The following is a 25,650-nucleotide window of genomic DNA, read 5'->3' as shown; positions in this document are numbered from 1 at the left end:
TAGTTGGAGGGAGGAGGTGGGGGAGGTTCCTGGAGCTGAAAGGGGTCAGACGCCCCCTGCTGTTCCTCATCTGACACTACATGCTGACCCCACCTTGCAATCATTTGATTTGCAGGCAAATAGCAGATCTTTTTGTTTCCATAACAGCTGGTTAGTATATTCTAGGATAAGAACAAACATGGTTGACTCCTTAATGCCACATGTTGGTAACAACAGGAAATGGGGGAGAAAAAAAGAGAAAGCCCAGAGTAAACTTTATGTGCCTACATGCTGGGCTGGTGTGGTGCTTTTGTCAGTCAGACTAGAAGGTTGAGTATTGAGTGATAACTACAATTTTGCAGCAGCCTTTAGGATTTGACCTCTCCCTGGAGGGAGTTAAGCTGAGCCTGGCACTGCCACAGGCCCAGAGACAGAACTGTGCCTTCCATGCCAAGAGGCGCTGAGCTGGGCCAAATCTTAAATGGGCATCTTCTCCCTCTGTCCACCACCCTGCTGAGCCAAGCCTTGGTTTCTGCCTTCCTGCTCGACTGGCAATTCACACATCGTAACAGAAGGATAAAGGCGGGTCTTGGAGTTTACTAGAGTTTCAGTTAGATAAACAACATTTATGGAGGAGAATTAGGTCGCAAGGTGAATTGGTGCTTTTGTAAATTCTTCCTTTATAAATCATCAGTTAATGAATGGAATAGTCGACTGACCAAAAATCAATTATAATTTCACTATTTATTTTATTCATTTATAAAGTGAAAGAAGGCAATTTTAAGACATCTTGGCTTTCGTAACCAGCGATGTACATTTGTCTTTCTTTCTTTTGATATTTTATAAAGTTTAAATGATTGATTGCAATAGTAATTGATGGATTAATTGATAATGAACATAGTCATTAGTTTCAACCCTAAAAATCAAAGACAGTTCAGGCTGTATGATTAATCAAATTAAAAATGGAATTGCAATTAGAACTTGCTATGTATCTTTTTTGGGTGTGAAACACACCTATTTGTCTGGACCTCTCACTCTGCAGTGCCCATGCGTCAGGCATATGCATCACTGTTTACTTGTTGGCAGTGTCTACACGTCAGATTGAATGGATGGTCATTAAGCAAAGAACAGAGGAGAGAAGTCGCCAACTGGAAAAGAGGACTGACACTGAAGGGAGGATGTTGTTGGCAGCAGTGTCACAGTAAATGGGGATTATTTAGTCCCGAAAAAGAATTCATTATTCGTTGTTTGGCAACATTTTGCGTTCAACAGAGCAGATGCATCATAAACTCCAGTCCTAAGCACAAAATGTCACAGTTGTAGGGACAACCAACTTGCCCTAATGCCTCAGACACAACCAAGACTTACCAATAACCAGTGTCAAGATAAAGTTGATGCACTGCCTGGTCAGATGTGAGACTTGATATTGGCTTGTGAAACTGCACCTTACTCTCTCATTCATTTTCAGACATTGTTGAAAACTTCTGAAAACAGTTACTGTAAATATTATTTTTGAAAATAGCTTGAAGGGTCTCTGTTATTTTAATAGAGGTATATTCAATCTAATGATTCATTTCTAGTATATCCCCACAGGTTCTTAATTTGGTCTCCTGGAAATAGGAGACATTAACTCAATTTTTCAGTCACACTATTAACCAAAATAATGTGTATGGTGTATAATGTATGGTGTATAGGTGTCAGGGCAACATTCTAGTTTGTTGTGCTGGATTTGTGCGTGTGTATGTTCAGCACAGGATGATTAGTGCTTTCACTGAGAGTACCTTGTCTCTGTGTGCTCTCTAGGATGGGGAGACCTGCCCAGCTCCCATGCAAAACCGGAGGGTTCCTGGGGGGAACCTGCACCCTCTCCAGTCAGCGTGGACAATGGGACGTCTGCCTGGGGCAAACCTAGTGGGAGCTGTGGGGGCTGGGGAGACAACAGCCCCGATGGCTACAGCAGGAGCAACCCAACTATGGCATCTGCATCTTGCAAACCTGGTAAACAGCAGAACCTTGTATGTTTTTTTTCTCTGATTGCGTTTACCTAATTTGTGTTTACCTTTGAGAAATAAAAATGCCTCATCTGTTCCACTGGTGAAAAAAGATCAATAATCATCTCCTGATGAGTCAAGTCAAGGACATGATGGGAGGCAAGAGCACTGAGAATATCATGCAAAAATATACACTGACCCCTGGTGGCCATCCTCACACGTCTTCCTCTATTACAGCCACATTCACCTAAAACACAGGTTTTAGCAACAAGACCCGAAAAGATAGCACAGGATTCCTACTCAGACATGTCTTGGTTCACATCTGTTCTGTTCCCTCTGTCAAGCCCCCAAACCTATGCAAGACGGCTGGGGAGGTGGAGGTGACGAGCTGAGCTTGTCCGGGGGCCAGTGGGACACTGATGAGGGAGAGATGTGGAACAGCGCTGCGTCCCAGGAGAGCAACTCCTCCTGTAATTCCTGGGGAAATGCATCCAAGAAGGGCCCACAGAAGGTAGGAGGGCCTAGTTGCTACCCAATGAATTGTCCCTTAGGTGTTTCCTTGAGAAAAAAAACACAGAAATTTACTGCACAATTTTCATAAATAGACCTGTGTATTATTTTGAGTAAGTGTGGTTTTACTTCTCAGGGGAAGGTCCCAGGAAAGCAAGAAGATGCCTGGATGATGAACCGTCTCATCAAACAGCTGACAGACATGGGCTTCCCTGTGAGTTCAAACTGCCGTGAAGCCCATAAAGCTATTTTTTTACCATTGATAATCAGTAATTGTTGACTATGAATGTTAGTTTTTAATGGTGTGATTATAGTTGGAGGAAACACCACAGTTTTATGATTATGCAGTAATTTATTTTTACAACGCTAAGAATGGGGAAAATGAAATGGACATTTTATAATTATAGATAATGACTTCTCAGCATGTGCACAGGTCGCCCCACAACTGTTGAAATAAGCAGCTCCTCTTATGGATGTTAAAGTTTGGGATATTGTTGCCTGTCATTAGCTATTGTAGCATGCACAAAAATACACAAAGCTTGAAAAGAAGTTTTTACAGGTACAGTTCAGCACAAATGTTGTATAGCACAGAATTGTGGAAATTGATACCATAGCCTCTAAAATTACTGTGGTCAGGATCATGTGGTGTTGTAAACTGACATTAACAGTGACATCGATTAATCACTGCCTCCCTACTGTTAACTTTTTTCCAGAGGGATCCAGCAGAGGAGGCTCTCAAGAGCAACAACATGAACCTGGACCAGGCCATGAGTGCTCTGCTGGAGAAGAAGACGGAGCTGGACAAGCGAGGGATGGGCATGGCCAGCCATGATTACAACAACGGCCTCATCAACAAGCCTATGAGCTGCCCCCGGCCTCCGCTCCTTTCCAAAGACCCCTCAGCAGACCCCCGCTTGCCCTTCATGGATAAGGTGGACCAACCATTCATTTATCCAAACACAATACATGAAATGCATTTCTTTTAATGTAGGACAGCACCAGGTGACATACAAGAAATTCTATCTGTGGATTTGAATGATTATCTTTGTACTTTAGCTGATAATAGATAGCCATTGAATTAAATGTGAGATTTTATAAGACCTGAGACCTTTTTAATGCAGATTTATCAAATTAAATCATTCAGGCAAAATGCAGAACTTTGTTTTAAACAACAGCATGCAAACACTTTGTCAAAAGAGAGCTGAACTCATGGACAGTCTAAAGCCATGTCTACACTAAGCTGGGTAAATCCGAAAACACCATTTTGCATGTCCAACAACACGACACCACAAAAACATTTTGACACAGTTTCAGTTTCAGTTCACAGTTTTTCCAAAAGACCGCTGTCCACGCTGAAACACCTGAAAATGCACAAAGTGCCCTACTGGGCATGCGCATGCCTACACATTTTCTCTTCCACAATGCAGAAGCATTTACTAGGTCACATGACAATCTTAACTTGCCGTTTTCAAAAAGCCGAAATGACAAGCTGGTATTTTCATTTTAACACACCTTTTGAAAAGCTCAGTTTTCATGGATGGAAAACAGCAGCTTAGTGTGAATGAGAGGCTAAAATGGAGAAAAACAAGATGTGTTTTCAAATGTATCCAGCTTAGTGTGGATATTGCCTAAAACTGCTGCGAAAAGACTTTTCACTACCTCTGCCTCAACTGGCCACAAAGAAAAAGAAACTTAGCTGAAGACAATTGTGGACAGAGGTTTTTTCTTGATGTGCTGTCATTTTGGGCTGCCAGCATCTTATTTGGAGAAGTGCAGCTTTAAATGAAATGAAACACCTGTTTCACCCCAAAAGTAACCCTGAAGAGCAAAAAGCAATAGCAGTTTCAGAACAACTACCTCTGCAAAACAAGGATGATTTCTCACAAGAAAACCAGCACACTAAGTGGAAAAGCAACATTTTTAACAACTTTGAAACAGGGATTAAGTCTCAAAGGCAGCATCTGAGCAACCATATTTGAGATATTTCAAGGGCTTGCATTTAGATAATTCAACATCTTAATTGGGACCTAGAGGTACCTTGTGGCACTGCAAAATATCAAAAAGGAATGTGGTGGTGATGTCTGAATGAATAAGACACTGATAATGGAATCGGATAACAAAACATGTTTAAGTTTGATGAACTGAAGCCCTGTTGCCTTCCCTTCAGATGCAGAGTGGAATGTTTGGCAGTGGTGGAGCAGCACAAGCCCGGGCCATGCAGCAGCCGCAGCCGCCTCCTCAGCCACCAGTGCCACCTCTCAGCTCCTCCCAGCCTAGTCTACGTGCTCAAGTGCCTCAGTTTCTCTCCCCTCAGGTACACACACACACACACACACACATACACACCAGGTACACACACACACACACACACACCACACATACTCCACACACACACACACACACACACACACACAAGTGGCCTCATTTCTCACTCACTACTCTAACAAATTTGTAGGGAAAGCATTTTTTATGTATGCAATAATAAATATTTCAAACGGAGATCAGGCAGTCTTGAAAAAAACTTTCAGTATGTGTTTTTCATTTACTATTTATGAATTTAGGCCTCTATCAATTTTTTATATACCAACAAAGGGGGTGGGTTATTTTTGCTTTTCAAACTATAACTTTAAAAATAGATTCTTAGACCTCCTTTCTGCATAGACACACAGTATACACACCAAACAAACGCATAAACAAATGCTCCTCTTTTCCTAAGAATTTTGAAATCTTTCCTCTTTGATGAATTGATACAGTGTCCTGTGCTCGGCCCGCAGGTTCAAGCACAGCTCTTACAGTTTGCAGCAAAAAACATTGGTCTGAATCCTGCACTTTTAACCTCACCAATAAACCCTCAACATATGACCCTTCTGAACCAACTCTACCAGCTGCAACTGGTGAGTCTCATTCAGTTATTTCTGCCATTAATTATCTAAGATACATCAGCTGCATGCCCAGATTCCTGAAAGGCACATACTCTGCCCTGGAGACCACCAATGTGCTCAAAAACTTTAAAACATATTTGTAATTTAACTGTAAATTTTCACTAATTTAAGGAATTTTCAAATTACATAGTAATTTAGCTTCGTTCAGTTGTTGAACAGTGATCAGTGTTTGTAATTGTTTGCTATTTAATGGAGTTGCTACTTCACATTGGGTACTTGACAAGGATCCCTAGTGTGCAGGGTTGTATGGTGATCACTGGCAGTACAGGGCACCCATAGACATGTTTGCCTTGGGGTCCCCTGAGTTATAATCAGGGCATGCAGAAAAAATACCTGTGCAAGCTGAAATCACACTCATATCTGACACACAGCTTACCCACTACACTTAAGTGTGTTTACTAGTGTGAGTGTCTTTCCACAGGCGTACCAGCGTTTACAAATTCAGCAGCAGATGTTGCAAGCGCAGCGCAATGTTTCTGGCCCTATTCGACAACAAGAGCAGCAAGTGAGTCTCCCGCATAACCTCTGGAGTTCTGTCTTGTCCTCTGTCTGCTTTTGTCGTAGTCACTCTCATCACTTAGAGATCTGTAATCTTACTGAGATGTAGTGTTAAAATAATGTTAATTAAAAAGGACTGGAAGAACAGTCCTGGTCAGTGTTAATTTCAATTAACACTGACCAGGACTAGATTTAACCAGGTTAGATTTAAATGGCTACTTACATGCTATACATGCTAACCATGTCTCTGTTGTGATGTCCTGCTCTCCAGGTTGCACGTACAATCAATAACATGCAGCAGCAGATCCAACAGCACCAGCGACAGCTGGCCCAGGCCCTGCTGATGAAGCAGCAGCAACAGCAGCCGCCCCCCTCTCACACAGGCCTGCATCCCGGCCCAGCCAAATCAGCCCTGGACTCCTTTCCAGGTCACCCCCAGGCTCCAGGCCTTCCTGACCTGCAGACCAAAGAGCCGCAGTCTTCTCCCAATGCCTACAGCCCCTATCCTCTCTGTGAGTGGCACTGACCTCATGCTAAGCATGGCAAATAGATAAGCACACAGTATTGGCTTATTAGCTAGGTCACTTAAATCAATGAATAAATAAAGATCAATTATCATCGATGCTTTTCACTCTGTTGGCTGATGCAGTACATCTTTCTATTGTGTTGACCTCCCCAGCTGGACTGAATCCAAACATGAATGTAAACTGCATGGAGGTGGGAACTCTGTCCATGAAGGAGCCTCCTCAGCCCCAGTCGCGCCTGTCACAGTGGACGCACCCCAACTCCATGGAGAGCCTATCTGGAAGTTCCTCTCCTCTGGAGCCCAATCTGGGCAAGCATGGTGAGGAAGAGGAAGGAATTCTGGAAAATGAAGACTAGTAGAGGGCTGCTGCAGTGACTGATGGAGAATAATTTGTGTGTCATATGTGAAGTAATTGCATGGGGTCTTCAATGCTTAGATTCTTTCTGTGAATTGAGCTTCATTCTCATCTCTTCCACGAGACTGTGTTGAACACATAAATGATGCTAAAAAAAAAAAGTGTGCACAGGCAAAAGACTGACACCTCAAAAAAATATGTGAAAATCTGAAAGTCTGTTTTTCTTTGATAAGTTCTTGCAAACCTTATGAAATGCCTCTGATTTTCTGGCTCCTTTGCTAGGTGCCAACCTGGGCCCCCCAGGTAAGCCCGCCCAGCTGGAGGACTCATACAGCCCCTACAACTTGATGTCCAGCTCAGAGTCCCCTACCAGCCCCCTGGTGCCCCCAGACAGCTGGGGCCAGGGCAAGAGCAGCAGCGACAAGATGGCCAATGGGACCAATATTAACTGGCCTCCAGGTCAGGAACACTTAGTTATAGATGTTAGATTATCAATTAATTCATTTTATAGTCAATATGTGGAGTCATAACAGCAGCATTACGTCACTTTAATAGAAGTTTGGATAATAAAATATGCTGGTTAACATTTTCACTTTGATTTGCAGAGTTCTGCCCTGGTGTGCCCTGGAAGGGCCTCCAGAACATCGACCCCGAGACTGACCCCAATGTGACCCCCGGCAGTGTTCCCAGCGGGCCCACCATCAACACCAACATCCAGGATGTCAACCGCTACCTGCTCCGGGACAGGAGTGGAGGTGAGAGCTAGGTCAAACAATTTTAGAACATATCAAATGTGGGTTTTATCAAATGACTTACATACATCTGCAGTAAGGCTGCACAATTTACTGGGAGGAAAATCTAAATTAAGTCTGCATTCTTTTGTCAGCAGAAAATGTAGCCCAGATGGCCTTCCTTACACAGTATTCTGGGGCTCTGTAGAATTGCTGACCTACACATCATGTTTCATGTCTGAGAAAACCTCCAAGTATACTCAAACCCAGAAAGTCCAATATCTCATTTTTACCTGCAGAAATTTGAGGGATACTTTTCCCCATGATTTGATGAAGAAATTCCTTTACAAAGCGTTTCCTCATGTGTTGCACACGCTCTGAATTTTTTGCAGTGATAATCTATAGGGTTGTTTTTGTGTCAGCGCCATAGAGAGTCTGCCTCGTATTCTTTTGTTCTTTGTTTTCTCACTCTAAACTGTCTCTATAGTCATTGTCACTTACCCAGTTTATACTTTACACTCTTTTTAATGAGCTCACTGTCATCATTCGTAGTGCTTCTTTTCCTTTACTCCATTTTCTCTCACTGCTTTTTTCCTTATTTGTTTCTGTCTATTTGTTTGTGTTGCTGGCATCGGCTTAGGCTCCTCCCCCACTTCATCTCAGAACGAGGCTCTGCCTCCCTCCACTGATTGGCCAGTCAGTGCCTACACTAGCTCGTTCAGTCTGTCGTCCCCGGAGACGGACGATGCAGGTACATAGTTGATCCCCTTCTAGCGCACAGCCTCCTCTCCACGTTGCAGTGGGTCATCCACTGCAAAACAACATTCTCCCCTCCTCTCCCTCTGATGCTGTAACCCCCAAAACATGGACCTTTCACTGGGGAGCCACATCCCTCCTGTCCATCCCAGTCATTGCATCTGATTAAATGTGACCTTCATTTTGGTGGTCTCCCTTTCAACTGTGCAATGCATATCTCCCTGGTGGTGTTAGTGTACCTCCTCCCTCCTTTGGTGTGGCATGTACAGTGTGAAAAGTGTGAGACATTTGTAGATTCTTGTGCCTTCTTACTACAGCGTGACTGTTGGGCATGAACTGAGCCACTAACCCACTGATCCACTTTAGTGCAGCCCTAAATATTTGTTGTGTGTTTCTCTCTCTCTTTCTCTCTGTCTGTCTGTCTCCCTCTCTCTCTCTCTCACACACACACACACACATTCTCACACGCGCGCGCGCACACGTGTGACACTGGGTTCAGTTTAATTAATTAAAAACAAGAACAAAACAAGCTTTTCTTTTTATCAAGTCATGCTGCAAAGGTTGTGTGTGAGATGAGTTTTGGGGTATGATGTTTTTACTTATGCTGATAATTTAATATCATGGCTATTAGAATTTTGTCATTCCATCTGACTTTGCTGTTTACTCTCCCCAGGAAACTTAAAATAAAATAATAATAAAAAGTCTTATCTTAAATTTAAATACTTGCGCATGCATCTTGCTATAGACCTCTTTCCTATGGGAGTCTTACAGACATTTTTTGTTCTACAGGCCAACCTTTTCTTTCTCCTTCTCCATCCAGGTAAACTGTCAGACATGAAATCTACCTGGTCTCCAGGGCCCATTTCCCACAGCCAGGCGTCTTTGTCCCACGAGCTGTGGAAGGTGCCCCAGGGTCCTCGGAGCAGCACCACAGCCCCCTCCCGCCCCCCGCCTGGCCTCACCAACACCAAGCCCTCCTCAACCTGGGGGGGCAACTCCCTGGGCCTGGCACAAGGCTGGAGCAGCTCCTACTCCTCAGGTAACCTCGGGATAAGTCATCCAATAAATCAGATATCTTACATAAACTTTACAATAGCTCACTTACAATCAGAATGTGTGGCTACGCATTAGATGCTCAATTAGAGGGTTATGCAGTATGACTAGATGACTGAATTTCAAGAAATTTCTTATGCTAGGTTGAAATATGGGTTGTCTAAAAGTACGATTGTGGAGGCCAAGTGTGTCAGTATGTATGGTTAGAGCTTTGATGTAGCTCACAGCCGTAAGCACTCTGTGGATATGGAGCAGGCGAGGTTGACAACGCCTCAAAAAGATCACATTGTGGTTGAACACATCCTCCCCTTGTCAACCGACATTAAGTGGCTTACCATTATAGAAGAAGGCGGCACCACCCATTCAGTTATTGTGTTTAGTTTTAGTATTAATTATACAAATTTGGTAGACACTGACTTCCAGTGCTGGGAAGGTTACTTTGGCTACAGATTACTAGTTGCAGTGTTAAAAATGTATTAAGTAATGAAACTATTTTAATTACTTCATCAAAATAATGTAACTTGTTACATTTGATTACTTTTCTAACAAATGTTTTAAAGTAAACAACAAAGCTGTCCTAAAAACATGCATGTAAACTAGGCAGTGTAAAAGTCACAGTGGTATTCAACACTTGGCAGTCTTTATCAAAATTTCTTCAATAGAACTTGAGTTAAGATTTTAAGGACTGTTTTGATTTTTAAACACAACCACCAAAACAAATTAAAATTATGTAGATCAACAGTCCGTCTTTTCTTGGTCAGCTGGTCACAGCCAGGCATGGCAGACTGGTTGCCCAGGGCAATGGGCATTGATTTGATGAGCAGACAAGAGGCGGCGCAAATTCAAACAAGAGAATTAAATCAAAAACAACACTCTAAACTTTAGCGCATACTGCCAAATTAATAGAGCCTGTCTACATAGAGACAGCTCCTACCCTTGATGGTGTTGTGCTCAAATTTGTCCCTTCTGCTTTGCTGACCCACGTTGTCCGGAAATATGACAAAAAAAGGTATTCCTGCACAATGAAAAGATGCAAAACAACAGAATGAATATTATATTCTATATATAGGCTGTTTACCGAAAAGAATGTATTCAGATGTAACCCCTCTGGTAATCACCAACATTTGATTAGTAAGTGTAACTTAGTGACATTTTTTTCCTCAGTAACTGTAACTGTTACTGAGACATAATACATGTGTTTTGTAATTTAATTATATGTAACTAGTTACTCCCCAGCACTGCTGACTTCATCCTAACAGAGCTCTCTACTTCACTGCTCTTGTCCTACACAGCAGGTACCACATGGAGTACAGACAGCTCCACCAGGACAAGTAGCTGGCTGGTACTGAGGAACCTCACTCCTCAGGTACTCAATCAATCCCCCTCCCTTAGTTTTTTATCCATTTACTACTCCTTTCATAGATATTTATCTGTAGATTTCAAATACGGTAAATTTCTAGAAGTGGCCTTAATGTGTTTCTGTGTTCTTGTGTGTGTCCCAGATTGATGGTTCAACTCTGCGAACTCTGTGCATGCAGCACGGCCCCCTCATCACATTCCACCTCAACCTGACGCAGGGCAATGCTGTGGTGCGCTACAGCTCCAAGGATGAGGCCGCCAAGGCCCAGAAGTCCCTGCACATGTACGTCTTTCAGAGAAACAGTCGGAACTTTTTTGTTTAGTTAAAGTTGCACTGAATTTCAAGAGGTGAAATTAACTGCTTGAAGTGAAACTTCTGTCTCTCTTTTGGTTTTGGTCCAGGTGCGTGCTGGGGAACACTACGATCCTGGCAGAGTTTGCCGGAGAGGAGGAAGTGAACCGCTTTTTTGCACAGGGCCAGTCACTAGGGGGAACAACCAGCTGGCAGGCCACTCCGGGCACCAATCAGACACGAATGGGTGGGACTGGGCCCGGAGCCTCTCACCCCATCGGTCACTCACCCCACTGGAACAACAATAACAGCAGCGGCAGCAACAGCAGCAGTGGCCTGGGAGCAGGCGGAGCCAAGACAGGTGGAGACCTGCTATGGGGTGGCGTGCAGCAGTATTCCAGCCTCTGGGGACCCCCCAGCAGTGAGGAGGGACGGGTCATGGGGAGTCCCACCCCAATCAATACGCTGCTGCCTGGGGACCTACTGAGTGGGGAGTCCATGTAGGAGTGCAGAACCCAGGCTAAACAAACACAAACAGGAGCAAAAACCTAGCAAATCAATGTGGAGATAATCAGTGTGGGTGGAAAGATGAAGGGAGAGATGAGAGGAAGATGAGGCTACGTCCTAGCTGCTCACCCTCCTCGACCTCTTCTACTGTTTTTTTGTTGTTTTTTTAAGTGACATTTCAGTTGCATTTCTTTTGTGAATCTCGGTGAGAGGCTTTGGTCACAGTGTTCAGCTTTTACTTTTGGAAACACAGGAAGAAAAGTCTTTGACTCAACAAAGGAAAGAGAACTTTTTACAGAAATGAACTTGAGAACTTTTCTGTGCAAAACATATTTTAGTCGAACTGACATGATGACGAGCTGCCATCTTGAAACTTGCGTCATCCCTCTCTGCCCTTTTGAGGCAATCATTCTGCACCTCAGATATCCATGGAAAGGCATCATTCCCAAAGCAAAACCCCCCAATCAAAATGGTTGTAGAACTTTTCAGCCAGTCCAGAGTCAACGTTTGTTTCTCTCAGCACTAATACTAGCCTTAACCTCTTTCCTGCCCCGCTATCCTCACTCACTCTGTACTTGTTAAAGAGGCATACTGACACTTGCACACCCTCATTTCTGAGCCAGCGACACCTGCGTGGAGAGAGTACATACTGCTGCGGCTTATCATAAGCAACCACAGCTCACAGTGTCAGTGCATTTCGCAAACAGATTTCAGTTCCCTTACGCGACCCTCAAAGGGAATAATGCAACTCTGTGCGCCTTGTTCAAGCCATTTATTTTTGTAGTGTTTTTAATTTTTCTTCTTGAACCATTGCAACTGAAGCTGAGAGACAATATTATTCAAATGTGTCAATCTTATCTGGTGTGGGGGTTGTGGTCGTCGCATTTACGCAGCATAGTGTGCGGGACGGCCGACAAAACTAACCACTGCTATTATTATGGAACTGAAAGAAAAACACTTAATGCACCTCAGCTCATCTGTGGGCAACTTGCAGTCTGGTCTCAGTCCTGGACCCTTTCACTGATTCTGTGGAAAACCTCAAGTTGTAAATGTGTCCCACCGGTGTATAGTTTATACTGAAGCCCCACCGCCCCAAGCAACATTTCAAGTGACGTGCAATATAAGCCACAGACTCTACCGTCCAAGCGCCCAAGCCAGACCTCTCTCAGAAGGAGAAGAGACTATAAGGAATGATTCAACTGCAAGGACTCTTACATCAAGAACACCCCCCCACCCTCCCAAAAAAAAAAAAAAAAAAAAAAAAAAAAAAAAAACTGCCACTACTACCCTCCATCTCCCCTCAAGAGTGTGTGACTGAGGAGAGGAGAGAGACATGATGGTAACAGACAATGACAAGGACACACACACCCAGCACTTCCCCAGTCAGTCTGCTCTCCACACTTATGTCAGTGACCGGCTGGGAGGAGGGGGTGTGTGTGTGTGTGTGTGTGTGTGTTAGCGTGTGCGTGTGTGTGTGTGTGAGAGTGCTGGGGGAGGGGGCATCATACCAAAATGAGAGGAAACTGTTTCCTCTTTACCTAAAAGACCAGATGGCATTTTTTTTTTTTTTTGCCCAAGTTTGTATTGGTACAAAACGTATGGAACAAAAGATAGTAGTTTCTGAAGAGGTGGTTAATTATAGCACTTAGCAAAGAGCATTGTAGCTCATTATACCTTCAATGCCAACAAATCAGAAGACAGGAGAAGCAGCACTGGCAAAAAAAAAAAACAACAAAAAACTGAAAAAGCAAAGACAAAAAAGCAATCTGCTTGGTGGCTTCTCTGTATGCTTATTTTTGAACTTTACGTGGATGTGAAGAAAATGTCTCTCTCTTTTTTTTTTTTCCTTCTTCCCTCAAGTCGGTGGGACCAGGAGGATCTCAAACATGGTAGCAAAGTGAAGGGAAAAACAAGCAAAAGAATTGACTAAACTCTGACGGCGGATGTGGCAGGGAAGGATCCCGAAGCACTCGCCCATGTCCTCTTATTATATCAAAGTAAATATCACTGTTACATTGCATTACTTTGAAAACTTTAGCCTTTGTGTCTGGAAATGCTCAATGCATTCATGTTGTTACGATCCAGCAGGGAGGATCGCCATCTCTTTCTTCTTTCTGTCTTCTTTGTATCGGAGGCCCTGCCAACCTGTATGATAGTGTGGCCACTGAGTGCCTGCCTGCTGCGGAGTGTCGGGCTCTGCAGCAGCTCTCACCCCACCCTCACCCCCTCCCGGTCTCCCTGGGGATCCCCACAGACTGGCCCCCCCGCCCACTCCTCCCCCGGGCCTCCAGGCCAAGAGCAGCTCTTTCAGAACTGGCCCACCTGTATTAAAACTACTACTACTACTACTGCGCCAGAGTCTGTTCTCCGCAACCTCCACTTCCACTCTCTGTTTCTCTTTCTGTGTGTCTCTCATGCAAGAATCACTTTAGCCAGAGGTGGAGGTGTTTGTTTGATGTGTTTATGTCTCGGTTTCACTTCTGGAGTTGCTGGTGTGGTTATTATAATTATTATTATTTTTTTTATTTTTTTTGTCATCAAGTTTGCTGTTATCGTTGCTGTTATCATTGATGATGATGCTTGTTTTCTGGTGATGATTTTTCGGCTTTTTGACATTGGTCTCCATGCAGTGTCCAGCTGCTCTCCTGCCCCTCCCGCTGCCCCCCCTCCCCCCAGGCACAGCCAGTGTGCGGTTAAGAGGTCCAGCTCAGCCACACAGCACGCTCTGGCAGGAAAGGCAAGGCCGTACTGATACTGCAGTGGACGGTTCTCAGTGGACGGAGGGACGATTTGTATTCGGGGCAGGCTCATGCAGTTAGAATCAGATTTGAAGAGTAAAGAGTCAGATCAGGAGGGAAAGTCAACAGTGAACGGTCTCCTGGATGGTGAGCCGTGCTCATCTGCCCCTCTCGCGCCACTCGACCTCCACTACACATCGTCGCACATACACACATCCTTTAGTCTTGATGGGCCTCACTCACACTGGTGCTTTATGTTTAACTCTGGGAGCACTCAGTTACACTTGCAGCCACCTCAACGGATCGCAGCCTTCCATTTCTATGCAAAGACAAGGAGGTGCGCGATCACAGCCATCTAGAAAATCACAGTTCTCCCCTCACATCTGCCAATCTTCCCTGCCACTGTCTCCAGATTACAAGCACTTGGCAGCTTCCCTGGAAAAACCTCCCAGGATAACCTGTAGGAGACCGTCTGAAAGTATCGTTCATGTAATGTTAACCTTACCAAGAGAAACACTAGGTTATGCACAGCTTCAGGAGTTGAATCTCTCACTGTGTGGTCAGAGCTACTAAATACACTAAATGACCTGCTGGAAGTGTGAGTGGTTGGGAAACGGGCAGTTGTTCTTGTCTTGTGCCAACTGAAAAACAAATATCTACTTCCACCTTTGCCATATCCTGATTTATCTTTAGTGGAATGAGACTTACGTTCCTTTATTGCTGCAGTGGCGTACAATACAAGGAGGTTATGCAGAGGGGCAGGACAGATAAACGGTGCTGGTCTCGTCACCAGGGGGGGACTTTTTAAAAAGTAGAGTGGAGAACCAGGTCAAAGGAGGTGGTGGTCCTAGTATGTGTTGGGTGTGATCGGGTACATCTTTTTAAAAACCAAAAACATGATCTTTTTCTTTTATCGTGAAGGTTTTCACAAAAACTAGAAACTACAAAAAAAAATGTCCTAAAGTATGTTTCAGCTGTGCACTCCAAGGCTGAGATGCCTGTCGACTTTTTTCTCTGCAAGCCGCCGCCTTCTCACCCCCATGCGGGCTCGTTGTCCGGGCCTCGTCTTGGGAAGCTGTATCCATCGTTTCTGACCTCCAACCTGAAGGGCGCGCCAGCCAACGCAACAGGTCATTTCCTCAAATCTGGTTTTGGGGTCAGGGTTCAAGCAGGGACCCACTGTATCAGCAGAAACAGGGACACACCTCAAGTTTGGTACCAAGTCTTAACACCAATAGGGGGACTCGCCCTTTTCCAGAGTCGCTTTAGACTCGTGCGTCATTCAACAAAACAATCACTATTGCCTGTTTTGTTTGTGCGTTTGTTCCTGAAAAACCTGCATTTGCTCCACACTGGACTTGAATCAAGGAACTGGCAATGAAGTGGGGAGTCGTACAGAGCGGGAGGGCGGAACGGGTGGGACGGCGGTCGAGTCTCAGACGTGCCCTGGAATTCTTGGCGCAGCACCAGCACTGAGAGCCTCCCCACCTCGCCGCCACTCCGCTCCGCTCTTATCTACCTGTCTAGTGTTGGAAATCAGACGCTCGCCCTTTTAAAATCACATGGACTCAAAAGCAACTGGAGTTAGAGCAAAATATGCTTCTCAATCATGGATCTGATAAGGGTCTGGGGCAGGGATCCCCTAAAGAGTTGAAATCACAAATCTTGTTTTTTGTTTTTTTGTTTTCAAAGGCCTGGGTTGATTATGCACATGCTAGTTCATATACATGTATACAGTCAAGAGTACATAATGGGTGTGTATGTGTATATGGCTGGATCTCTCTCTTTCCATTTAGCCTAAGTCCTTCTCCCTCCCTGCCCTGGCTTCAACCCTTAACCCTGTGTATCCTCCTCAACATTATATTTCCCAGAAGAAAAGATCATAAACATATCAGAGTAATACAAAATAATGAAAACAAATACTTGAATCAAAAGAAGCGCCAATAATGTAATGTGAACACTTTTTTGTAGTGATTTTTTGTCTCATTCATACACTTCAGAGATTTTTTGATAGCGTCGGTTCGGAGTGAATTCAATTTGAAATACGAGTGTTGTTGAAAACAAAGAACGATAGAAAAGGCAAATTGACATCTGTTGTATTTTGAGTGTTTGCACAAGGTTGCTTGTACTGTATGTCGTGTGAATGAATGTCTCGTGCGTGAAGTGAGAACATGTATGTGAGGTTCAAAACAATTGTGAGCTTGTGATTTACAGCGGAGGAGTTTCCGCTTTGTGTTTCTTTTCAATTCAGTATATTAGTTTTTTGTTGTTTATTGTTTTTTTTTTCTTTTTGCTTGTCAAAAATATATTCTGATGTTTATTGTTATTAGCCTCTAGCGTTGCACTGAGTGTCGACCTCACCCCTCATCCAGCTAATCGAACAACATGATACAAGTACTGAGGGGAGACGGGGACAGTTCACGTGTAAATGTTTACTCAAGGACTAAAATAAGTGTGTTTTTAATCTGTAATATGTTTATCTACCTTAGTGGCTTTCATTGTGGAATAATCCAAGAATTTATGGATTATAATTGAGTATTGCACCATTTTTCAGATTATAAACCGAAAAAAAAAATGAGAAAAGAGAAAAAAAAAATCATATATGTAAAAAAAAAAAAAAAAAAAAAAAAAAAAAATGCAACAAAAAAGTATTTTGCAGACCTGTGGCCATAGATTGGGGTAGAGGGACTTGTAGCTCTCCCAAATCTGAGCAACGGAGAGAGTGAAGGACAAGACATCAGACTGAGCCTTGGTTTCTCGGGCTCACTTCAGAGGTGCCTACCTTTTTGGTTTGTTAGCTTTCGTTCTGTTTCACTTCATGTTCGGTTCTCTCATGTTATTTGTTTCCTGCAAGGCCACCGACAGTTTACAAACACTTTGTTTCTTTCTAGAGTTCAAAAAAAAAAAAAAAAAAAACACAACAAAAAAAAAAAGGAATTTAACCGTGGGAATGTTGGAAAAAACATAAAGGACAAATGCTTCCAGTATAACACACTTTGCAGAATGAAGATTTATTGTGCTACTTTTCAGAACTCTGGGATCGAACAGTGTTGTCACGTTCTGTTTGACCTTTGACTTCTTTGTTCTGTGTCAATGTTGATTTCATGGACTATCTGAAGCCTGTATGTTTATGTTGATTATATATATATTTTTTTTTGTTTGTTTGTTTTTTTTCCTTTGTAAAAGAAGACATAATTGCTCACTATCTTGCACACACACGAAAAAGTGGATCTTGTCTCAGGAAGGCCAGGGTTCCAGAGTACTAACTCCACGCCATTTTAATGTACATTTTTATGATGAGTAAAAAAAAAAAGAAAAAAAAAAGGATGATTTAAAAAAAAAAAAATCTAAGCACTGAAAGTTATGGATTTCAGAAGAAGAGAAAATACCTTTTGTTTCTAAATCCGTAGCAGTTACATAATAACCAAATAATGGACTTTAAATAAAAATGGAGTGCTTTATATATAAATCTATATATTAAAATTGCTTTACATTTAAAAACAAAAAGTGGTCAATGATTTTGATTGTTAGAAAAAAAAAAGACAGTGAATAACATGCAAAATGCTGTATGTTTGAAATTTTATTGTATTTTCTTAATGAGGTCCCGTCCTGACTGAATCAGGAACATTGTGCATTACTCTTTTCTTTCCTCTCTCATTCTCCTACGGCGGGTATTAAATAATGGAAGAAAAAAAAATCAAGACTTGCGAAAAGTTTTTCACATTTGGAGGATGTTTTTAGAACATGAGCTGGTTGTAAAGGATCATGAATCTATGCACAAAGTGTTTTGGGGTGGGGCAGAGGAGGGGGGTTTTTACGGCCTACTTCTACGTGGCTCATCTATTGCAGGGGTTTATGGGATCCAATATTGTCGTTTTCTTTCTTTCTTTCTTTTTTATTTATTTTTTTGGAGGGGGTGGAGGGGGGTTGGAGAGGTGATCCACACCGAGTCAGAGCCTTCCCACACCGACGGCCCCTCCACCTCCCGCTTCCTCCCCCTGGTTCAGATTGACCTAGCGCTACATCGCCATGCTGTGTATTCCTAAAACCAATGAGCATCTCACTCTTTAGCACTGTGGGATTCTAGCCTGTCGCCCTCAAGGGTGTCTGTGTTTTTATTTTCCTTTCTTTTTTTCAGTTGTTGAGAATCCTTTTGTCGGGACACGGGAGGGTCTGGGTGGGGGAAACGGGATTAGGGCTGCTTTGTTCTTTTGTTTTGTTTTTCTTTTTTTTTTTTCAAAAATTAAGGAAAAATGTCTGTACTGAGATTTAATGAAAAGTCAGTGGCTTGTAATGTTTTATTTTTCTCTCTCTGTATATCTCTTTCTCCTCATAGAATGTGATTGTTCAATGACATGCACCAGAAAAAAAATGTTTTCATGAACTATGGAGCTTCTTTCAAATATTAATAAAATTGCAGTTTTTTTCTTGGCTGTTTAAAAAAAAAAAAAAAAAAAAAAAAGATCTCAGTGTTACATCCATTTGTGAATTCTTGTTTATTCCATAACCAAACAATCCATCACAGACAAAAACTGTGTTGGCATCTCTGCAAGCTCTTAGGAAACCATCCATTTTACTCATGCAGAAACAAGTCCTCTGTGTGTGTGTGTGTGTGTGTGTGTGTGTGTTCACACCTCCCACCCCCCATTAGTTTGCTGTCAGGCTGAGCTCAGCTGTCTGGGGCAGGCGTAGTAGTTCTCCTGTGTTTGCCTGATGTTGGGGTTGGCGTACACAGGGAAGTCGGCTTCCTGCAGGTGTGAAGGGGCCTCGCGGCTATTTTGAGAGATTCCGGTAGTCTGCTGCTTCCTGCTCATTTCCTCATAGATGGGGGCTGGAGGCTGTGGTTTGTGACGATGCCTCGCCTTCATCTGCAACACGTGTGCCACTTCTAATTAACGCTGGTGTTAGTGCACAGCTAGAGTTGCATCCTGCACTTCGTAGGTGTGCAGTTTTTTTATTTGCACTTACTATAATAAGAATGGTTTCTCCAGCACCAAATTAAGTCATGTGTTGTTAGAGCAGATGGTTACTCAAAATGGGGCTTTGCAGTCATATGTAAAGATTGAATTAAAACAAAAAAAACAGTTGTTTCAAACACTAACAGTTATGTATTGACTGTATTTTTGATCAATTTAATGCCTAGTGAATAAAAGTATCAGTTGCTTTTAAAAACAACATTTTGAACAGTGGTGGCTACTGCTGCAGTCACTGAGATTTTTTTGTTTTGGAAAGAAGCTGATGCTTTTATTCTCCAAGCAGTGCATCAATCAAAAATACAGCCAAGATATTACAGTTGGAAATAATTGTTCTTCACATAGGATCACAAAGCCACATGTTGAGCAGCCAAGTGTTACCTCATCCTTACACAGACTCATGCCAGTTGTTTTCCTTCAGTTGCTACAGTATGAAGTGCTCATTTCTAAAGTTCAGTTTCGGTTTAAAAATCACCAAAAAGAAAACGCTTCTCTCAAGACACAAAAACTTTAAGTTAATCTCCTTTTTAAATAAACATCCTGTGTAGAATACAACCAGCAAACTTAAAGAGCATCCAAGGCACACTTCCATTGAAAAAAATATTTTAAAAGTCCTTATTAATACATGGCTAGGTTTGAATTAAAAACCTGGCTGCTGACCAACAACCAACTTAAATATATTTTCCAGTGTGTTCATGTTGAGCACTCACTATTTCACTTTAATTGTAAGTCATTGGTGACTTTCTTTGAACCAAAAACTGTTCTAATGTACATTCAACAAACTGAGCACTACCAGTCAGGTGTAAAAAAGAAAACATTACACTGCTGGCTTGTTAATAAAATTACATATTATGCATGTTGGATGTGTTTGTGATATATTGGTTAATACTCACACATATGAGTATGCGCAGGCAGCAGAGTATCAGCAGAAGAAGCCCCACTGCTGTGAAGATGGCGTACAGCAGAGGGGTGTACCTGGGAGAGCACTGGCACTGCCTCCCTGCACCGGCAACACACACCGTAACAATTTAAAATACACACTCTGACACATTTGTACATGTTCCTGCTTCAGAGGATCATGGTTAGAAATGCATTAATGTGTAAGTAATTGTCAGGTGCCACGTACCGGTGCCCTCAACCAGCAGGAAGACTTGCTGATTGCTGACTTCGACTCGGTCAGAGCTGTTCCTCTCCCTGTAGGTGAGCTCCCACCTGTAGACCCCCGTGTCTGTGTGCCGCAGCTGGGACACGGTCACACCAATCTGAGGGGAGTCCAGTCCTCCAGAGACGTGCAGACGCCCCCGGCGCTCGAGGACGACCCTGAGCCCGGCTCCCTCAGCCATGGACAGCAGGGTGGTCTGGCCCCGGGTGCTGCTGTGGTACAGGTGCAGGCTGGTGAGGGAGGCCCCGGGCCGCTCAGGGGAACAAGAGAGCCGCACCGACTGGCTCTCTGTCCTCTGAACGAAGATCACCTCTGCACAGGCTGGAGGACACAGGAGAGTGAAATGTGTCAGTGACTTAAGTTGATTGATGAAGAATAGTCTTCATCATATTGAAGACTAATGGGGATCCATAACAACAAGAAACAATAAACTTCCCCACTGAGCACTAAACACCATGTATGTGTTTAGATAATAAACAATTAACAATAAACACATATGTAATGCCTAAACAGTCATCAGTATCAAACATATGCACTGTGATGCTTTATGCTTTCTGTCACGTATCAGAAGACGTAGTCCAACACATTGATTCTGACTAAACTTTAACTTTTAAGCCCCGTGTTGTCCAGTTTTAGCCTGATGTCTGTCGCCTCTTCAGACGCCTTTTAAATGTTTGATCAAAGTAAAATTGGTCAGCAGGTTCTTCTGTTATTCTCACAATTGCCTCCCAACAAGTACAGAAAACAAATTCAAACAATTTCTCAATTTATATCTTGTTTGATTTCACCTTAAATCAGAGCGGTGTTAAAAAAAAAAAAAAAAAAAGACAAATACTGGCTGTCATGAACACCATTTCCCTCCACTGCTGTAGTTATTTACATCAGTTTCTAATACAAATACACAATATAAGCATACATAGAGTAATCCAGTGGTAAACTGGAAGAAATTTCTTACCTACAATGAGCTGAATGCATAGGAGTGGACACGTCAAGCTTGTCTTCATGGCCTTTTACAGCTACTCAATCTGTACCAGACATGAGATATACCAAAACCTAGTCTGTAAATGCCCCTCCTATTTCCTACGATGTCTAGCAGGGCTGTGTGGTTTGTTGACAGTCTCGGTGCTCTGTTGTTCCTCCTCTCACAGCAGGAAGAGAGCTTCAAAGCCACAGCTGCCACCAGAACAGGGTGGATAGTCTCGTGCACACCAAGATTATACAAGTGATTTGTTTTCGTGAACTGAAAACTCACAATAAGGATCAGTCGTTCAATTAAATTCCCTCAAGTAACACCTCCATGCATTAGAAAATGTATGCATATCTTTGAAGTACAAAATGCTCTTTTTTGAACCAATCCTCAAAGGTTTTGCATATAAGCATTTACATATAAAATAAATAAAATCTTTATTTTGTTGCGACGTATTGTCAGTGCTCTGCAGCTCCAGTGTTGCTGTGCACCCTGACCTCCAAGCAAAAAAGGAAAGTGCATAGTTGCACTTTCGTATGGTGTGACACCTTTAACTGTGTGGCTGCAGCAACTGGTTGTAACACTGGAAATAAATTAACAGGCGATGGAGATCAGTCTTATCTTAATAGATATGTGTGGTGTGTTTTTCTAATTCTGTTGTGGTGCAAGGGAACACATTTTTAATGATTTTTTTTTTTAATGCATTTTCTGTGTGACTGAAGTAAATACAAGCTCATTAGCAGATAATTGAGTTCAGGCGTGCAGGGCTGCTGTTCGGAGGCTGTGATTGGCTGCATCATGAGTAAAGCCTCCTGATCAGCCAGGTTTTTTTTTTTTTTATCCAGTGGGTGAGAGAGAGAGGTTTGGCTTTCTGAAACACATTATTGTTCAAAAGGGAGACTCATGGAGACTTTGTGTTTCTCAGTAAACCTCTATATTGCTTTCTGTTTGTTTGGAGTCTATGTCTCATCATCTTTTGCTTTTCCCTCTAAACAAGACACACAGCCTGCAGCATTTGTAGGAAGCCAGGACTCCAAAAACACTTTCTATGAGCAAAAAAGTAGTGCAGCTGAGGAGCGGGAGCGGGTGAACACCATCACTGTTAAGTGCCATCCAGACTCAATGGAAATTGTTGTCAAGGCTGATATGTTTGAAGTGGGCGCTCCTATTGACGGGGACGAGCTGCGCCTTGGAGTGGAGCATATTGATTTCTGCAAAGCTGCAGCATCTTCAGAAGATGAGTACAGAATTGTCGTTGGACTGCTGGACTGTGGCACCAAACATTGGGTAAGAAGTTTTTTTTAATCACTTTTTTTTAAATCATCCAGCCATTTGTCATATGTAAAATATTTTTCATCTCCACAGATGACTGAGGATTCACTGATCTATACAAATCTCCTCATTTACTCTCCTATGGCCTCTCCGGATGGGGTGATACGAATGGATGAGGCTGTCATTCCAATTGAGTGTCATTATGGAAGGTTTGTCCACATTTTAAGCATGACCATTTAAAAACGATGCCTGTGCACTGGTTCATTTTCTAATGCCTGCTCTGTGGTTCCCAGGAAGTACAGTTTGTCCAGTTCCTCACTCGCACCCACCTGGATCCCTTTCACCTCGACCCAGGCTGCAGTGGAAACCTTGGAGTTCGGCTTGAGGATCATGACGAGTGGGTTCAGCTCAGACTTGCTGTTTGTCACTCCTCCCTGCTTATTCACAATTGATCTTGTTTCTCTCTTTTTCTTGCAGGTGACTGGCTGTATGAGAGGAGCTCTAACGTCTTTTACCTCGGTCAGCCCATTCACATTGAAGCCTCCGTGAGGGTCGGCCATCACATTGGGCTCAGAGTCTTTATCAGCAGCTGTGTGGCCACCCTGGACCCAGACAGGCACTCTGTTCCCAGATACGTCTTCATCGAGAACGGGTGAGTGGCAGCTGAATGCGTCGGCTTCAACTTAATGGTTAAATGCCAGGCAATGCTATTCTATGACGATGACTTTTCTGAAATTTCACATAGGTGCTTGGTTGATTCCCAGCTTCGAGGCTCAAACTCGCTCTTCTTACCGAGGACACAGGATGACGAGCTCCAACTGGTCATTGAAGCCTTCAGGTTCCATAATGAGGACAGGGGACAGGTGCAGAGGAGCCCCTTTTTTTTTTTTTTTTTTTATTGTAACTGGCTCATTGTTAAACGATAATTTGTAAATGGTGCATTTTTTTTTTTTCAAACTGAATACCTCTCCACAGCTCTACATCACTTGTCACCTTAAGGCTGTACCCATAAATGATGCAGAGCTGCAAAATAAGGCATGCACCTACATCAATGGAAGGCAAGTTCTCCCCGCATTTTAACGCAAAGTGGAAGTTCAGTTTGGTAAATTGCAGGAATTTGTGTTCTGATAATGACAGTCTTCAGTTCACTTTCAGATGGCGGTCAGCTGACAACAACGACTACGCCTGTGGACAATGTCAAGGCCAAAATGAAGTCGGCCAAACCCACAGTATACCGAGCAGCTATGGCACATTTGGTCCTCGTGCTCCCGGCAAGCCTGAGTCCCGCTGGAGGAGTGGACTGAAGGCCAACAAAGGTACTGAGTCTTTATTTTTAATTTCATATGATGTTGGAAACTGTATTGCTTGATAAATATGACCTCTCTGTTTCTTAGTATGGGAACATGAGGAAAGTGTGGGTCCCATGCTCGTCTTACCTGCCAGGCACAAAAGTGGGCCCCTGCCTGTGGAAGAGCTCCCTCCCCTCCTCACTAAAATGAGCGGACAGTCGCTGTACGGCAGCCAGTGGAAAAGTGGAATCAACTTCAAAACGGGTATAAGCTGAACTCTAATATCACACCAACAATTAAAGCAAAGCAAATGAATTCAAATCTGCTTTCAGGCCCACTAGACTCTACAAGTGAAGATGGAGATTTTGGGCAAACGGCACTCCTTTCCACTGGGTAAAGTTTAGTAAACATGTCTGATTTTTTAAAAATGGCAAAAATGTGTCCTGACAGGCCTGGAGAAGGGACTGCTCCCTGACCTGACGCCTCCACCTGCTCAGGGAGCCCTCGGCGACTTGACCACCGACATGCCTCAGGCAAAAGTTTCTGAGCAGAACGAGGGAGAGGATTCCCACAAGGATTTGGGTGAAAGTGCAATTGATTTTTAAAAGGGTAAAGTGTGTTTATGTTCACCAATCTTTCAGATTTGGGATGTGGTAACTCCTCTGTACCAATTACAGGTGAGGCCACTGCCGATAAAGACGTGGCCCCTCGTAGCAATGCAACTCTCAGCATTACTTCTAAACCAGTGGAATCGCCTGATGAGCCGTTACACAGCACGGACATCAGCACCACAGAGGCCCCCGCTGACGTCGGCCACACCGACCCTGATCTGCTGGATGTGACGACGCTGCCAACAACTGCAGGACCTGACCTTTCAAATAAAGATGACCCTAAAAAATAAAAGGAACTTTCTGCTTGCTGCCTCTTTGATCTGTGAATAAAACATAGGACACCAAGTAAACAATATACTTGAAGTTTAAACATTCTTAGGAGCTTTAAAAATCCACTTTGAAGAGTAAATTGGATTTCAGTTTGGGAAGGAACTGGGTTTTTAAAGAATCAGATTTTCTACTCTCTGCAAGCAGACGTTTAAGTCATTTCACATGCTCACCTAGTTGCACTGCTAACAGATGCAACTAGGAGAGCACATGACAAAGTTGTCATATTTTCATGAAAAAAGACATGATTTGTACATTATATCCACCAGCCAGACTCAGAGCTTCAGACCTTGAAGTCTTGATTGAGTGATAAGAAAATATAGGATCATTGACTGGATCCCTTTGTGTCAGTATATTAAGGATGATTAGAAGATTTTTGATAAACAGTCATTTGTAATATGGATATGATGTCATCTGTTCTCAGAAATTTGCATCCCTTTACTCTAATGCAGACTTTAAAACCAGAAGAAGAGCCATGCTGCATGACAATATCCAAAATCTCATCTTGTCTCATAACATAAAATCAATATCACCTATCCATAGGTCATGGCTGGCTAAGATGATCACACTTTTATATAATTTGTGCAGTCTCATAACTGTTCAAGGCATGGAAGTCATTCAAGTTTCCACACTTCTTGAGAGGCTTAAGAAACAATTTTGTTGAATTGTTACAGCAGGAAAACCCACAATACTCTACTAGAAATAAGTTAACAAAAATGTGAAAGTTGTAGATGTGACATGGATTTGATGGATCTGGAATCAGAAAGGTAAACCTGATTTTTTTTTTTTTAACAGGTGAAAATTTTAAAGTT

General features: G+C 42.9%; 3 protein-coding genes across 6 annotated transcripts in view; 2 read left to right on the top strand and 1 right to left on the bottom strand.

The window, feature by feature from the left end:
• Nucleotides 1–17,570, top strand: part of tnrc6c1 (trinucleotide repeat containing adaptor 6C1) — a 52,637-nt gene extending 35,067 nt beyond the window's left edge. For 2 of the 4 annotated variants that reach the window (XM_030057882.1, XM_030057883.1), the window contains 16 exons: nt 1,783–1,977; nt 2,315–2,481; nt 2,617–2,694; nt 3,194–3,412; nt 4,648–4,794; nt 5,255–5,374; nt 5,844–5,927; nt 6,192–6,432; nt 6,600–6,764; nt 7,084–7,260; nt 7,407–7,556; nt 8,173–8,283; nt 9,109–9,327; nt 10,634–10,707; nt 10,844–10,983; nt 11,103–11,496. In XM_030057882.1, the coding sequence (XP_029913742.1) occupies nt 1,783–1,977; nt 2,315–2,481; nt 2,617–2,694; nt 3,194–3,412; nt 4,648–4,794; nt 5,255–5,374; nt 5,844–5,927; nt 6,192–6,432; nt 6,600–6,764; nt 7,084–7,260; nt 7,407–7,556; nt 8,173–8,283; nt 9,109–9,327; nt 10,634–10,707; nt 10,844–10,983; nt 11,103–11,496 (2,681 nt within the window). Of the gene's footprint in view, nt 1–1,782; nt 1,978–2,314; nt 2,482–2,616; nt 2,695–3,193; nt 3,413–4,647; nt 4,795–5,254; nt 5,375–5,843; nt 5,928–6,191; nt 6,433–6,599; nt 6,765–7,083; nt 7,261–7,406; nt 7,557–8,172; nt 8,284–9,108; nt 9,328–10,633; nt 10,708–10,843; nt 10,984–11,102 lie in introns of all 4 variants that reach the window. The other 2 variants (XM_030057880.1, XM_030057881.1) reach the window with 2 other exon arrangements.
• Nucleotides 17,571–18,722: 1,152 nt separating this feature from the next.
• LOC115363629 (uncharacterized) lies at nt 18,723–22,106 on the bottom strand. The gene is made up of 4 exons (XM_030057885.1): nt 21,328–22,106; nt 20,337–20,693; nt 20,104–20,210; nt 18,723–19,105 (listed from the first exon to the last, which is right to left on the bottom strand). The coding sequence occupies exons 1-4, from the start codon at nt 21,374–21,376 to the stop codon at nt 18,896–18,898; spliced, it is 723 nt and encodes a 240-aa protein (XP_029913745.1). The 5' UTR covers nt 21,377–22,106; the 3' UTR covers nt 18,723–18,895.
• A 67-nt stretch (nt 22,107–22,173) lies between these two features.
• On the top strand, nt 22,174–24,817 carry LOC115363628 (zona pellucida sperm-binding protein 3-like). The gene is made up of 10 exons (XM_030057884.1): nt 22,174–22,626; nt 22,705–22,820; nt 22,905–23,008; nt 23,089–23,263; nt 23,357–23,474; nt 23,587–23,669; nt 23,767–23,927; nt 24,006–24,164; nt 24,351–24,482; nt 24,578–24,817. Exons 1-10 carry the CDS (start codon nt 22,243–22,245, stop codon nt 24,799–24,801), a joined length of 1,656 nt encoding a protein of 551 aa, XP_029913744.1. The 5' UTR covers nt 22,174–22,242; the 3' UTR covers nt 24,802–24,817.
• Nucleotides 24,818–25,650: the final 833 nt, after the last annotated feature.

The sequence above is a fragment of the Myripristis murdjan genome, chromosome 8 (genome assembly GCF_902150065.1).
Source record: "Myripristis murdjan chromosome 8, fMyrMur1.1, whole genome shotgun sequence".
Taxonomy (NCBI): domain Eukaryota; kingdom Metazoa; phylum Chordata; class Actinopteri; order Holocentriformes; family Holocentridae; genus Myripristis; species Myripristis murdjan.
This window is presented reverse-complemented; position numbering and strand designations above follow the sequence as displayed.